This window comes from Taurulus bubalis (assembly GCF_910589615.1).
Source record: "Taurulus bubalis genome assembly, chromosome: 18".
NCBI lineage: Eukaryota > Metazoa > Chordata > Actinopteri > Perciformes > Cottidae > Taurulus > Taurulus bubalis.
In genome coordinates, this window is record NC_136606.1 from 7,745,789 (window position 1) to 7,763,129 (window position 17,341).

At 41.2% G+C, this 17,341-nt stretch overlaps 1 protein-coding gene across 1 annotated transcript in view; it reads right to left on the reverse strand.

The window, feature by feature from the left end:
* Positions 1 to 17,341, reverse strand: part of plxdc2b (plexin domain containing 2b) — a gene marked incomplete at both ends in the record, with an annotated part of 84,513 nt that overhangs the window by 35,653 nt on the left and 31,519 nt on the right. Inside the window, 3 exons of the mRNA XM_079234389.1 lie at positions 2,252 to 2,321; positions 5,133 to 5,264; positions 14,647 to 14,870. Coding sequence (XP_079090515.1) covers positions 2,252 to 2,321; positions 5,133 to 5,264; positions 14,647 to 14,870 — 426 coding nt within the window. The remainder of the gene's footprint in view (positions 1 to 2,251; positions 2,322 to 5,132; positions 5,265 to 14,646; positions 14,871 to 17,341) is intronic.

Genomic DNA, 17,341 nt, shown 5'->3' on the forward strand with positions numbered 1-17,341 from the left:
GGCACAGCTGGATATGCGTCAACACAGCTGGCTGTGGTCAGATCATATATCTTCATGGTATTCACAGTCTCCACATGTCGAGCCGTACACACACACACACACACACACACACACACACACACACACACACACACACACACACACACACACACACACACACACACACACACACACACACACACACACACACACACACACTATTCAACAATAACAGTTCATCACAACATCTGCAGCATGCTGACTGTCATGACTGTATGAATATTGCTCATCTTTGTTGGCATAATCCATTCATTTTCAAGACATTTCTAGTTATATTTAATAAGTTCAGGCATCTAAGGTGCAGTCTATTGAAGTGACTTTGTAATATTCGTGTGATGTTTGAGAATATCAGTGAAGTTAACTAGCAGCATGCATTGACACGCCACTGGAGTAGAGATGCATATCTTTAACTGTTCACGGTTATATGTCTGCTCATCAGCTAAGAATTTAATCAAATAATAGTTTCAGACCCACACTGCAAGGTGCCAAAGTGGCATAAACATGGCTTTAAATGTGCGCCTTTAAACTTAGAATATCTTAAAAGACAAGAAGGAAGTGGTTTCTACCGGTTTGTAATACAAATCAACTGGTTTCAAGAAGTGCCGGAAATCATTTTTTCTTTAAATTTGTGCAGCAATTTTTCTTATTTTATCTTGTTTTGAGTTATTTGCACTTATATTGGGAAAAACTCAACATTTGCAAATTGGGTTGCATTATAAACAGATTAAAACAATCTTACCTCGCTATTTATTTTCCCCTAATTTAAAAAAGTTAATCATTTAGAACTCAAAATGACTTCTTGCGGTGGAAACGCTCAATTTACTGCATGCAAAACCCATAAAAGTGGAGGTAGACTTCATGTTTGACGAGGCTGCACGCCAACCTTCCAGCTTCAGCGTTAATGTGTTTGAGATCTGGCTGCTGCACTGTTTAGAAAGTAACCCGTAACTCTAAAAATACGAAGTTAAGTGCAACTATAACTCTGCTGCTGTTTTTATCAAAATAATGATCTTTTCCAGCAGAGGTTCAGCACACTTAAGGTACCAAAGAGAAACATTGGCTCAAGCAAAAACAGTGACTTTTGCTGACGGCGATGAAAGAAGGGAGAAAAGATGGTCCAGTGGGCAGAGAAGGACTAGCTGATTGATAGGCCCTGAAATGGAGGGATGTGAGGACGGCGCGGTGGAGACAAAGCCCCAGAGGCCTGCGAGAGGCAGATAGCTGCCTCCTCCTCGTCAGTCTCATCCCTTCCCCTCTGTCTGGAGGAATGCAAATTCTTGTTATCTCCCCCCCAGTAGCGTGTGACTCCTCTACCATCATCCAGCCTCTCAAGCCAACCTCAACGTCACCGCTGCGCTGATGGAGGATCCAGAGGGGGAAAAAAAAAACGTGACTGCGATGATAATGGCGATCACGGTGGATTATTTCTTTATTATTCCAGTGGAAGTTAAACGCAGCACAACATCTCTGAAATAGTTGGGTAAGAGCAGGGATTTAGTCTTTCATGTGATAATAGCTGGTTGGGGTGTTGTGGTTTCGCCGTCAAGACTCAAGTGGAAAATTGCTTTTGCACACTCTGGCAAACACGTCTGCTGTGCCTAACCCCTCCCCCCCTCACACACACACACACACACACACACACACACCTCATGATACCCCTAGCTCCATATACACGTCTATCAGGGTGTGCTAGGCCACTTGGCGCGGGGACTCCTGTTTCCAGTCCAAACCCATCGGTCTGGTTTCTCTTCCAGTTAAGTTTGGTGTGGAGCTGGTGGTGCTGAGTGTTGGGAGTGGTTTGTTTTTCATCCCCCAGTCTGTGTCCCGCGGAGGTGAGCGCTGTAAATGCTCTGGTATGAGGCTGCCTGGTTTGGCTTGCAGAGTGTCGGTGGTGGTTTCGTGCTGCGGTTTGTGCCACACGAGCCGTTTCAACTTCCCCGAGACAACGTCGAAAGAAACGACTCATTGTTTGGTTCTTTTCTGTGTTCAGGAGGGAGGTCTCTGTGAACAGTAGCCACGCCCCCCTCCCTCAGGTACACCAAGTACCAGAAAGACATGCAGACACAATGCTAATGCCACATTCCCTCCCAAACCCAGCAGCAATGAAAACTGCCTGTGTACAGTCCAATATGCCAAGCACATACAGTATATCCAATAACAACACTAATAACTACTATTGAGAGAACAGAGTCCAAGTACAGTGTTCACTTACCACCAGTCGCCACGGTGATTTCACGCAGGAAATGTCCATAAAAAGGGAAATCGAAGGACAGATTAACTCTCTGTGAGGGGAAAAACAGACAGATGACGCCGGTCAGAAAGAACGAGGCAAGAGGATTTAGATCAGAGGAAAAACGTGGAAAGAAAATACAGAGGTCTCTACTTCACTGGTCATTTTATATAAATATGTAATATAAAATAGAGAGTTAAAGAAGAATGTACATGTGGTAAAATATAAGTATATGCATACGACCTTTATCACATATTAGTATGAGAAGAAAGAAACAATGTTATCCTATCCTGCCGATGATAATACTGATTTATGAGAAGTCAAGAAATAGTAGAAATCCTAATTCATGTCATTCATGGGTGAATTTTCATATAATGTATCTATAAATCTCTTTTATATAGAAGCCCATTTTGTCGAGGGAAAAAAATTGAGAAAAATTACAAAGGACCAAAATGAGGAATGGTGTTTTGAAATGATTTTTTTTTTAACCAATATTTGGACTATTACCTGAGGACATCATGTGATTTAGATCTTATACCTCGTGTGTCTTTATTGCGGCACATTCACACGGGATAAGTCTGTATTTTACTCAAATTTACTGACATTACCATCCAGATATGATGCAAATTCTCTGCGTGACATCCACATATATAAACATATATACTTTAAAATATTTAGATTCAATAGAAAATAGAAAACATGACTTCATTTTGAATCCACCAGTCGGATCGTTCCTAACTTTTCACGTTCTTGTTTCTTTTCCTGACAGAAATGGGCTTCCATATAATTTACAAATCTGTTAATGGGAATTAGCACACAATAAAAAGGGCTTCAAGAAACTATAATACCACAAATGATGGTTTATACATTCCTAATATGCTCGACAGTCACATTGCCAGAAAATGTTATGGAGCAAGACAGTCCACAGTAAACATGCAGCTATTAAACATGATCCTAGATTATGCTGGATGGAGTAATCCTGTGGCAAACCACACTGAATCTAACAGACTATGTAGCCAATCCAGAGCTTAACTTTCCTACGATCCTGTGATGGAGTTGACCTCTGCGGCTGTGTTTTTATTTTACGACCTTATTGGTCAATTCCTTTTTCAGTGTCTGTGGCCAAAGCGCTGGTCGGGCGGCCGAGCCAGAAGGGAAAATAGAAGCTCTCGGAGTTTTAAGCAGTTTCTCAGGACTTTTTTCTGCCATCATCATGAACTCGGTTTGTTTAAAATGTTAGTCTGCTGACACGGGGGCTGCATTTCAGCACAGATGGTTTTGGCTGCAATCACACAGTGAAATCATGCAGGCGAGATCTCATTTTTGACTCTGCATTGCTGGGCTGGCCATTGAATTGGGAATTTTCGTTTTATTCATTTTTTTAAGCCAAAGTCAAAGAAACCTCCCACATCCCTCCTATACTGTCTGAGAAGAAAGGCCTCGCCTTCTTAACCGGGCCGTTCAGTGGCTACAAAGAAGAGCTTGCATCAGATTGTTTGGTTCAATCCATCATTACATGACTGAAGGTGCAGCACCAGAATGCACAATGTGGGGCTCTATTCTATCTCCTCGCCAGCTATTGTTCACCCCGGGGTCTCTCTCGCTCTCTCTGTCTGTGACTGCTCTGCTGCCATGCTGCTCTGTCTCTCCAGTCGGTAAACGCTGCCTTGGGTGACCTCATCAGTATGCACCTCACATGGGTCACCTGCTTGTGCAGAGCTGGAGGGAGGGAAGCTTTGGAACTTCACTGCAGACAATTTTAAACAGTTTAGATGTTTGAAAGAATGACTAATATATCCATGTGTTTAATGGTAGAGGAAATAAATACACTGTACTAGAGTGAAAATCTGTCGAGTCATGTCTTTACAGTTCCATATATTTTAGCAGGTCCCATAGTCTGCTGTCAGGTACGGACATATACCACACACAGCGGCCTACATACAAATACTGAGTATCTCTTCTTTGTGTTGTTGGCATTGATTTTATCTTTCAGTGAATCTTTGAACCAACATTACTGGCTCAACTAACCGGCTATTGGGTACTTGTGGCTGATACGATTGACGCCATGGTGTGTGTGTGTGTGTGTGTGTGTGTGTGTGTGTGTGTGTGTGTGTGTGTGTGTGTGTGTGTGTGTGTGTGCGTGGGTGTGTGGGGGGGGGGTGATACATCTTAGCTGCAGACTAAGTTCGGCTAAAGTGGAACTTTGTGGTTTAAAGCAGCTGAACTGCAACATAACGACAGCTAAACTACCCGTGTGATTAAGTTAGCTTAAAGGAGAAATGCCCTTTAATAGTGCTGGATATTCACTCAGAAAGTAGTAATAAATTAAATCTTCTTCATAAATGTCTTTCTTGTGAAGGATCATAACTTTAAGAAATGTGTGTAATGAACAGAGTTGTAGGAATCTGCTCACACACTGAATATTATGACCTCATTAACTCTGTTAATAAAGAATAAAAGTCTGCAGAGGGTTTAAATTGAACCTCAGACACATTAACTTCAATTAAAGATTACAATTTATACATATTAAATAAACAATTGTAATTAAATTAAGTTAATTATATTATATTAAAACAATGTATTAATCATTCATATTGTTTTCAGAGCATAATACAAATGTTCTGATTGCTGCTTCTTCTTTTTGTGAGGATCATTATAAACTGGATTTGGACTGTTGGTCGGACAAAATCTCATCTTTTATTTTTTATGAACCAAGTCAGTTAATTAAGAAAAAAATCCACTGGCCGACTGAAAATGAGCTAGTTAGTTGCAGCCTTAATTGACAAGATCTTTTCCATCTTAAACTGCAGCTAACCTAATAGTTAAAAGATAAGCGTTCTCCTCTCCTCGTCGGCTGACTTACCGCAGCTTGTCTGTGTGTGTTGGACAGAATCCCGTGGATCTTCACTTTGTCTTTGTCCATCTGGTCAGTGTCGACCCACAAGTCTGACGGGTTGTATGTTTTCGATGTGTAGTAGTTGTGATCTGTGTCCTCCTGCAGAAGTGACAAAACGAAATGCACCCTGTGAGTTTCCATACGGCATGAAGACTGTGAAGACGCATCATACAGCAACCGTGATTTAGAGGAATGAAAAACAGCTTGAAGGAAAGTAGATATTGTGTTGCTCTGTTAATTAAGCCCTTATTATAAGATGCACAGCTAACACAATATACAAACATCCTGTGAGCAAAAATCTATATTAGTTAGTTGCAATAGAATCTGGAAAATCAACAAGAGTATATATTTTTTATTATTTTGCTGCAGAACAAAGTACCTGCTAATTTGCTTTATTTGACAATGTAATCAATTCCATTATGTGTGCGTTCTCTGTGTCTTTTCATTTCACTCTGTTTGTTTCATTAGGGGCATCACACAAAGAGGTTTTAATGTCTACTAATCAAATAATATTAATGAAAACAAGAAGCCAATCAACTTCTTCCACTCGTAAAACCAGACTGCACAGTCAGAATATCCTTTTATAACAGAAACATTTGCAGACTGTTAATAGCCATGTGGGAGCGGCCCGTCTGCTTTTATTGTTTCCTGTGCAGGATTAGGAAGAGCACTCGTGTTGTGGGCTTCCTATTGCTCGTCCGCTTCCCCGTGGGTCTAATGAGATACCTTACAGCTTGGTCTTTTATCTAAAACATTGTTAAAGTTAATGTTTTGCTGGATGCTTAGCCAGGGAAGCGTACACCACGTCTGACTGTGATCTCACTAATAGGAACATACACAGCTCTGAGCATACTATGATACATAGGTGGAATTAATCTGAGATATCGCGCTCCGGGTGTCAAAAGGCCACGAGACAAACATTAATTAAAGCGCAATTCTTCCCTGTTCTGCTCGTTTTGCTTTGAGGATTCACATTTCCCTCAGAGAGTTATAATCTAATACCGCTACATGATATTCAGCCTGGAATATAAAACAGAGAGATAATGTTTCAAACTCAGCAAAGCCTCTGTGGGATTGATACAAATCAGAAATCCAAATGGAGCTCAGCCATGTAGGTGGTTTTACTTTTGATCAATTTGTAGATTTAAGCAAACACTGCCAGAAGTCTTTCATCGCGGCTTAAAGTGCAGACAAATCGTGTCAGGGAAAAAAGCCCCTCCGGGTAGCCTGAGTCAGCACATTACTTTCAGAATAGAAAACAAGGGCACTTGTAAAAGGAGTACACGTAAATGCACAGCTGTAAAGTTTCCTCCTAATCAGCTCAAGATGTTTTTCGGGTCTTTTGGAGAAGGATGGAGGGAGATGAAGGCTCCTCAAAGATGAGAGGGGCCAGTGGAAGGGGAAGGTGTGCAGATAAACAGGCTCACACACACACACACACACACACACACACACACACACACACACACACACACACACACATAGAAATACACAATTATATCGAAAGCTTTGGTGGGAGGAAGAAGATACTGTTTCTTTAAATCATGCACCGCAAACTTGTGCCAAGATGTGCCAGCAGAAGAAGTGTGGGACTCAATATTGATGTGAGATTTGCTACTGCACTTAACTGAAGACTAACAGAAAACATAATATAAACATGTGAATGCATTAAGCACTTTAGCATTCACCTGGTGCAATATTACGTGCAATACGTTTAAGTACTTTTTTATATATATACTTTTCTATTCAGTCTGTACATTAATATTCTACTGTTTTACTGCTATTCATATTTATTTATATTACTTGTTTCTATTTTATTATTCTTTTATTCACTTGTGAGCAATGCTGCTGTGATCCTGTAATTTCCCCATTGAGGGACTAATAAAGGATTATCTTATCTTATCTTATCTTAAGTAAAGATGAAAATTCAATCTCAACTCATAAACAACGGAACTAAGATTGTATTGTTTAGATCAAAATAAGATAAAACATCATGAACTCTCATCTCAGGTTGGAGGAATCAGCCTCACACATGAACAAGTTGATATTTGTATTTTACAGTAAAGAATTCATCCATAATTTGAACAATCACCATTTTATCTGGAAGCGGTCCACTGTAGACGGAGTCATGTGTGACCTCAGATACATTTTGACAAGAGTAAGCCTTGAGAATCCTGATGGCACTAGCGAGTGTCTCTTATATGCTGACTCACATTGTCAAACACAAAATAAAAACAGCTGGTGGAGCATAAAAAAACAAAACAATTACAGTGGTTGTTTTCACTCACAGGAACAAAAAACCTGAGCAGTAAAATGACTGCTGACATTCATAAATGTAAGATGTTCTTTGCACACATCACCCACAGGAAGCCAGAGCAGCATACGTTAACACATTTATTAGACTATGAAATGACAGTGATATATATTCCTTTTCTCTGCATGTACAGCTTGTTTTGGTCGGGTGATAATGGGACATCCTTGTGAAGGAGTAATTTGGCGATCATCCCTCCTCTCTCCCTCATTTCCTGTCACCTCTGAAGTGTCGGCTATCAAATCAAGGCAAACATTCCTGAAGGACGATTAAAAACGTCATGGGCATTAGCAGGCTCGTCCGTTTATGTTTACAGCAGAACCGTCTGTCAATGTCAATGTATTCCCCTGAATCTATTTCAACATATATTTTATGCCATTTTAAAGGGGAAATATCATGCTAATTTGTAGGTTCATACTTGTATTTTGGGTTTCTATTAGAACATGTTCACATGCTTTAAAGTGGAAAAACATTATTTTTCTCATACTGTCTGTCTGAATATACCTGTATCTTCACCCTCTGTCTGAAAAGACTCTTTAAGCCCCCTCCTGAAAAAGCCCAGTCTGCTCTGGGCTTTCGAGAATAAACATGGTGCACCTATGCAAAAATAGTTCTCAAGCTGTAGGTGGAGACACTCAAATGCCGGGTGATATATACGAATGAGCCTGCATGTTAGATAGTAGAGGGGAGACAAATCTGAATGGCTTGTTGAATCACATGTATTCAGATCAAAGCAGCCCACAAAAAGCTGACTGGCTCGTCTTATTTCGTGGTGTGTGGGTTGCTCGGTATGCCAGATACCCAAATGTATGTGCATCAGCATTGAACAAATATATCTATCATAGTAAGAGTCCCATTTAAATGTATTTGCAAAAATAGAATTGCTAATAGTATATATTTTTGGGATTAATTTAAAATCGGTTCACAACATATTTGCATTATTATATAATAAACGTAACATCAACCCACCAAAAATAACTGTTTTGTAAACAATTATCAAATGTATTGCGAATGCAAATCCATGCATTTGATGTCTATTTAATGATGAAACAAACATGAGCAAGCCATTGTTTGTACATCTTTGCATTGTTAGATGCATTCTCTATTGTAGTAGTATGTGGACACACACACATAGACAACTCTATTGGGTTAAAATCCAATTGACCCGCAGAGGCCTGCCAGTGTGGAGATGAGACTGAACTGCACTGAACAGCTCCAGAGAGGCTAATGGAAGATAGATGGCCACATGACGAAGGAGTGAGAGGAGGACTGGGACCTCGTCACTCAGCTTCAGGCTGAACTGAAACTAGATAGTGATGGAGAAAACAAAAAACGTTGCCTGTAATGGACCATTTTCTGTCTCAAGAGCACAAAAACTAACGACAGAAAGGATTCATTCACAAGGATCCACTCTCATCTCTATCCCAAGCTGCCCACCACATCAATATTGCATTGTATTGAGACCTGAGTAGCTTGATTTTACTTCTCCATGGCTCCATAAAACACGGGATTCCCTAACATCTTTATGAGGTCATTCGGGGTATTTTACTTTAGAATATAAGATGTTTTTGAGATGTGTCTCAAAACGTAGGAAATAAAATCTCCCGTTTGCACAAGCACACGAGAGCTTTGAATAAATGTTCCACTGTGTTGGGATTAAGCCGCTTGTCAGCAAGCCCTCTTTTTCCTATAGATAGTACGACCCGGCACACACACAGACACACACACACACTGAGAAGAGTACCCAGTTACATCAGACTGCGGCCTGTTTAAGAAAACATAAAGCATGCCATCGCTCATGTGTCCAGCGCTTCAGCTGATAATACTGGTGATCCATCATTCATCGTTCTGCTCTGTCTCCTGTACAGACTTCAAGTGCACCAACAATGTTTAACTGTTACTGCGAGAGAGTAAAAAAAAAGAAGGAATTAGCCCAAATATCAGATACATACTGAGTTATGCACCAGTTTAAATCAATTCTGTACTAAAACCAGGTGGGCGATGACCTGCCATTAGCGCGAGTAATGGAGAAATAATAATCACTATTTGCTTCTCTAGACCCGCCTCTTCTACTAAGATGGAAGAGATTCTTCCCAAATCAAGTTACAAAGTCACAGAAAAATATCTCTCCTTTGTAAACATACCAAATTTAATGTGTATTTTAAATCTCTGTAGAACAGCCTTGATAGCAGTGTATGTGTTGTTTGTCACAGTCTCCATTGTTGTTATTATTACTTCTCCGGTCCGGCGCACAGCTGAAATTGCTCAAAAACGCTTGACAACACCGTTGGTGTCGCCCTTTGGCACTGATCGGTTCAATCACGTTTTAATCGGAAAAACGCTGTTTCCTGTCACGATGCCAGAGGAATCAGTCGACTCGGTGGAGTCGGCGGATCCAGGCAAAGATCACGCTCGACATTTGCATGAAATTGAGCCGGTTGACCTTTGAACTGGACAAACCTTCCTGTGACAGTGTGGCGTTGTTTCGAAAACAAGTATGGAGAGAATAAGGTAGTCAGTAGTCTGAGGTGAATCCAATCCGCCGATATTGAATTCTTGGGCTGTCCTTCGTTGGTTGTTAATCTTATGAATTGGCTTTGCAAGCTGTCTGGTGGGCTTCAAACAGAAGGTGGTCATATTTCAAAGTGATGTTCAAGGACATAGAGGTTCACTCACAATTCACAAGCGCTCCACCTCTTCCATCTCTGTTGATCTGAAGAAATAACTGCCAACCAAAATGTTGGCTGATCCACTCAGAAAAGTCCACGACTCTAAAGCCAGAAGCTGATGCTCAGTCAGACAGTTGAAGGCGGGACACACACTGAAATTTAAACAGCTACAGGTTCATCTGTCGAACAGCCCTGAGCAGTACCAGCAGCTGCCCCAGAAGATATAGCATTACAGAGTTTAAACACTGAACTACATAGAGACAAGTAAACATCTCTTCCCAAACACATCATCCTCTGGGAACCTTTTAAACAAACTTGACAAATGGAGACACAAAACAAACAAAAGGGGAAAAAAGAAATACATAATTTGCATTCACTGCAGGGTCTGCATTTGGAGCGTGGCAAGGGTAAAAGCAGCACTGGGAACCAAGTGAAGTAATGACAATTAGCAAGCCGAGCTGCTCGCTGCCTCGCTGCGTGAATTCTCCCGCTTAAGAAATAAACAAATAAACAGTAGTGAAGCATGTGACCCCAAAAGAGCCTCCTGAGCCGTGGAGACCCAGACAGCCAATAACAATAACCGTGAACCACACCCTCATTACTTCTATTGTATTGGCAACCTGACATGGGCTAAATTCTCTGGACAGGCTGTACGTTACTGTAGATACGAACAGCCAGGCGTGAAAATGAGACCATCAAATACACGTTATTTTGGAGGAGTTATATGTCTCTCATGGCTTCACTTGGTGTCGCAATAATTTGAAAAAAAGAGCGGTCTGTACAATCTGTCATCCAAGTGGCTGCCGTGTGTGTGTTTGCGTGTTTTGTTTATCTCCTCATGAAGATAGGCCTTAAAAGGGTTTCCACTTGACAGCCGGGAGTTACCTCAAAAGTATTTTCTCAAAGAGGTCAGGACCCATGTTGGCTCGCTCGGTGAGCAGACAGGGATTTTTAGGTGGCGGCTTAGACTGAGGTGCAGACTTGGTTTTAGGTGGAGACTGCGTCTGCAGCTCAGCTGTGCCAATACACTCAGTTTTCCCATTGAAGCGAATGAGGGGATTGTGTTATTGGAAGCTGTAATCAGCCTATAATTTACACCGACTTCTTTTCCTCGTGAGACAGCTTCAGCGGTCCATTGAATCTTTCAATATTGGTGTCCATTATATGCAATCAATATCTACCTCCATGGTTTCAAAGCAAGGTCTACATTAGGTATTACATGGTGACGCATGAGTCTGCTTCGCTTCCAGCACAACGCTCTCTGTCAGGATGCCGTTATCAGCTTTTACCGTCACATCACAGCACTGCAGAGCGGCGGCCGTGAGCTAACCAGTGGGGCACACTGACATGCACGGACATGCCCAGCTATGTCAACAAAGCCAGGAGGAGCTCAGATAACAACACACGCAGAGGGAGACAATACTCTGCAACATCTTCACATAGCAAATAGTGGTTTGCTTCCATATTAATGTTCATAATGTTACCTACATTGCTCCTGAATTGCTATGTCAACAAAAAAAATGCCACATAAACTGTCATGCTACATGGCATCCCAAATGTTGTGGTTATGAACTGGCATGTTGGAAGATGCAGCGACAAACAACAAAAACACAACTGTTACCGCCACAAGCCATGACTGACTACATGTCTGAACTAGCACCAGTCTTCCCAGGTGAAAAGTGATGAGATTTGACTTGAATCCAGTGACACCGACGTTCCCACGGTCTGTTCCAATTCAGTCTTAGTCTACCTGACTGTGACCTGGAGGCTGTTTAATCTGATAACACAGTGAGTCACAGGCATGCAGGGCGTCAGACAGTCTGCTGTTAAGGCCACTGTTATAAACATGTATGGCGAGGTGAGATGAATCTGTTGCTGTTTCAACACCAGTTATCCCAAACACAGACTGACCTCAGAGCAAAGACAATGAAGGAGATGGAGAGATTTCTTCAGGACTATAAAAGGTGGAAACCTGATTTATGGAAATTCAAACAATTAATTAATTCCTGGAGTTTTTGCAGAGACTCCGGGCTCGATGTTTCCCCCTGTTTGCAGTCTTTATGCTAAGCTAAGCTAACCGGCTGCAGCTATATATTGAAAAGACAGGCCTCAATCTTTTCATATAACTCTTGGCAAGCAAGGGAATATGTGACATTTTTGGTGCAGCTGTAATTAAACAAAAGTATCTTATACGTCAGTAATTAACATGAGTCTGTTCTCGGCCCCTCCAAAAAAAAAGAGTCACTGTTACCTTCTGAACTCACTATTTTTAAGCAAAACATTAAATAATATAAAAACAGAGAGTAAGATAAATCTGTTGATACACAGGAAGTAGCACCAGAGACAGACTGCCTTTACAGTAAGAGATTATGATGTTTCTTTAGCAAATCATTAACTGAAACACACAATGAAACCCCGAAGACAAACAGCTCTGTGAAAGCGTCGAAGAGTAGATTTTCCCTTCTTTGTCTCCTTCAGTTAAAGCTCCTTCACATCAGAGGAGACAGTCCTTAAATCCATTCAGCTCACTGCTGGGTGGAAGAGTTCAGCTCAGCGTCTCCAGCCTCGGCCCTCTGAATATGAAGGCGTTCCTCATGTCCACAAAGTGTCGGAGGCAGGTGAAGCGCTGCGTGTGTGCTGAGTAATAACAGGAGGAATAACGGGGTATTTGTGCTGTGAACTGCTTTTCCATTCTGCAACAACAAATGAGCCTGAGAGAGCGAAAAACAACGAGTGTGTTGATTGTGTCCCGGCGTAAATGTCTGCGTGTGAATGATTACAGCTGACGATCAAAGCGGCCTCCATCCTCTGTGAGAGACGCGAGGCTCTGAACCTGAGATGATTAGAAGCCACAGGAAGATTTAACGAGCTGTCTAAGCCCAGGTGGCCGCCATCATTAAGACTGAGCGCCTCGATACTGTGTGCAGGCCGAGGCGCCATAACACAGGTAATGCCTTTCATTTACATAGACACAAACACAAGCCAAACACAGCTATTAATCTCAAGCCGGTCCACTAACCCCTCCAAACTGTGGGAGGCCGGGTTAATTTCCTGTTCTGGTCCCTCTGAGGTCAAGTTTACGAGGAGCCAGAACCCACGAAGAAGGTAGATGAACACCTGAGGGCTGAGCTTAATTTGATATCAAATATTAAAAGGCCCCTTCTAGTTGTATTTTTCAATACTAAACATCCACTCTTCCAGGGAGATTTATAATTGCTCCAGTATTTTTTGGTGCAGCTCAACAGAGGATTTTATCGATTCATACTCTTTATATTCGTTGTCTTCTTTACTAGACGGGAAGGTTTAGTGTGTGGAGCTGCACTGATCTGCACTGAGTCACAATAAAGTCTGGACTCAGTTGGAAGATGATGACGACGATGGCAAACTTTCTTTCCGTTATAATCATGCTCCACATTAACTAATGTGAGAATGATTATCGACCCCAATCATTTGCCTCAGTTCCATGAAAACAAAAGTTCCTTCCACTTTGCGTTGCATTGCATTGCATGAAATAACATTGAATTATTGATGCATCATACAACATAGAGCTTAAACATGAAGCCTGAATACATTTGGGAGTATTGTCATATTCTGAGTAACGGTGTAATATAGTTGTGCATGTAAACGTAGTCAGTGATCCACTAAAACAACCGAACTTGAAAACACGGTTAAAAGCAAGACAAAGCATTGATGGGCAAAGGTTCCCATGTTAGCGACTTGCAAGCTTTCAAGTCTTTGGACTGTAGACGGTCGTGTGGCTAGAGTTTGTCGAGTGAGGGTTAAAAACACTGTGCATTGATAATACAACACTGTATGCATTACATTTGGATTTAATCATATTCACCCATACGATGGATGTTTCCTTGACTTCCAGGGTTTTATGTATTATGAAGAGCCAAGTCGATATATACCAGAGCAGAGATTCCCTTCACGATTACGACTTGGACTTTGATGTGAACACTATGTAAGAATCGGAAACTAGTAATGACACGATCACGGCATAACGTCTACCGTCCAAACAGGTGCGACAAAACTAACAGAATTACCAGTCTGTATATTCCCACGCAGCCCTCAGCTGAGGCGTGATAGAAGTTTACACCTGTGTGGGAGGATCGTGGGTGTGTTGGGCTTTTAATGCTGCCTATTGACACATTTAAACAGGTGCTCCAGTGATTTACTGTAGTGTTGCACCTCCATTCATTTGGGAGACTCGCAGGAGACGGGTAAAGTCAGATAAACATAAATAAGCAAAGTAATGCTGACTTTAAGTCACTTGTATGGCTCAAACTCCAAAACCCCTGCATACACTTCCTGCATGCAACTGGATAGTCTTTCATTGATCGTCACACCTACAGTTTGTAATGCAAACCTTTAGTTATATATTTATCCCAGCTTTTAGAAAACTCCCCCAGAGCCACAGAAGACATATACACATTATACAACTGAAATGTTCTGGTTTGTTTCTGATTCTGAAAACACTTAATGACATAATGCTAATGACCTCTAATGCACCGACCTCTATCTTTTCATCGGCAGACAGCAGGCTTGGGAAGCCATCGGGCTCCTCCTGCTCTGGATCCTGGTCCTGCTCCTGACTGGCCCTGTTACTGTCCATGTTACGAGGTTTTGGGGGAAGCCATCTCCTCCACCGGTGACTGTACAGCTTCACGTCCACTGATGAGTCCTCATCTCCTGCCTGCCCCTGCACGTATGAGTAGGAGACCCCTAGGGAGACGGGAAAACAAGAGTGTGAGTAAAAGAAAACATCACCTTTAAGTTGTAATTGCATGTCAATAAATGCACAGTAGGTCAACACACATATATTTTAATCAAGCATGCTCAAAAAGTTTGCACTTTTTTTAACCGTGTTAGTACAAAAGGGAACATGTTTTGTCATGTAATGTCAATTGGTGGCATGTACAAGCAGGATAATTACAAGCAACACTAATATTTGTGGTTTCACTCAGGCAATAGTCAAATTATAGAGGCGGGGACGATTCAAGCCATTAATCTTGTGCCGCTCCCTCATAACTCACTGTCTCTGTGGACTTTTCTCATTGCTCTGGGGAGAAATCTCATGTCTGACACAGACGCACATTAGCAATGACTCAGCAGCCATCACACAGACCAGTGAGCCACAGTCACACACAATCATCCCTGTCGCTGTCTGAAATGAGCATCAGAGAAATGGTTCAGTGCTAATGTAAACACTGACTCGATTAGCGGAGCCGGAGACAGATGGCGAAATCTGCTGCGTCATTAGAGGAAAGGACGAGTCCGAAAAGCATCAAACGGATTATCAAAAGTCCTTCTTCCTCCTAAAGGTGGAAGAATTATTTCAATATATCTGGCTGCGTTCAGTTCAGTCTGCTTTTAATATGTTTGGTTTGAACAAACTCACTTGTGTTCGCCAGTTTGATTCAGTTACTTTTGATTGGCGGCTGAAACAACCGGACCAAACCCGTTCGAAAAGGTGAATCTCTGCCTTTGAAGTGTGAAACACAAATTCATAAGCTAAACTATGACATTAATCTACTGATTGTGAAGTCTCAAGTAAGACATATTAAGTGCAATGTAGTGTATATATTGTATATGTATATAATATGCAATATAATGCAATATAATTAAATTGCAATGGTCAGTCAATCAGAGAGGGAAAAGTTGTTTTTTTGGTACTTTTTACTCCACTACATTTATCTGTAACTAGTTGGTTTCCAGATAAATAATTTACAAACAAAACATACAATATATTTATAAAATATGATACTGTGCTACAGATTAAACAATCCACTTACACCAGCATCAGTAACACTATTCTAATATGTACTGTATGTATGTATAATAAAATATCTGAAAGGGACTTTTACTTTAATACTCTACGTACTGTTGCTGTTGATACATTTGTACTTTTACTGAAGTGAAATCATGAACGTAGGACTTTTAACGGAGTATTTTTAGTGATATTGTAACTTTGAGTTTAGTAAAAGATATGAGTACTTCTTCAACCACAGCAGTACTTTATATCACGCTCTAAAGCAGAAGGCTACCGATTCCCGCCAACCAGTGCAATCAATGCATGTGTTAAACAATAAACCTGACAAGAATGCATGATCTCCACTTGCTTACATGAGATTAGAGGTGCAGGTATGAATGAGATGTGGTCTGTTTATCTGTTGGTCCTGTGATGGACTGCAGACTGATGCTCGGTACGCTCCCCATGACTTTAATAGGGTTAAGCGGTTCAAGACAATTAGTAATACACTTAATTTTTATAGCAAGGATCTAAACGCAAAGTTTACAAAGTTCTTGCATGCGGTTGCAGCGATGTAAATTGTGTTGGCTTCAGAACAGAAAACACTGCTGATTCCTCAACTATTACTGTACGTTGTTTCTTTTTATGAGACAGAGGTCACTGGGTTTTTATTTAGCAGAGCGCGTTTTCCACTCCTTTCCCGTCTTTCTCTTTTCTCCACTGCTCACATTTCATCTTCCTCTCTCCTCCTCCTCCTCCTCCTCTCTCAGGGCCCCCGACCGGCGGCTCTCATGAGACGAGGAGGGAGCAAGTGGAGGGGCTTCAGATGCTAATTCACCCAAAAGTGGAGGCTGACAGACTCACTTTATAATGCGCGACAGCAAAGCAAGAAGCAAAGAGACCAATCTGCACGAAGAGATGGGCCTTGGTGAACTTTGGAAGACATTAACTGAGCAGAAGGCTCAAGCAAGGCGTATGAAAGAGAGCTGGGGGAAAGTTGCAGCAAATAGTTTTTTTTTCAGCTAAATGAAGAACAATTACAAGTTAGTGCTCACCTTTAATCAGTAATGTTAATGACAAAAAAAAACAAGCTAGAAATCTTGGTGTATTAACGTTCACTTAAAGACAGATAACGTTTAAAACGATTTCAAGACGTTTATCTTCAGGAGGTTCGACTACTGTAATGGTGTCTTTACAGGTCTCTCTAAAAAGTTGACATAGCTAAACATAGAGAAGCAGCATACATTATTTATTTTGGTTTTCTGAACAAACTCTCAGTTCAAATTGTATTTTATTTTTAAAGGTGCAGTGTGCAAGATCTGGATGGAATATTAGCTTACATTTTTTTAACCAACAGAATGTGAATAAATAACGGTTTTAGAGGTTATGTCAAAGATGTATTGTTTTGCAGAGCTTTGTACTGAAATGAGCACGCTAACCAAAT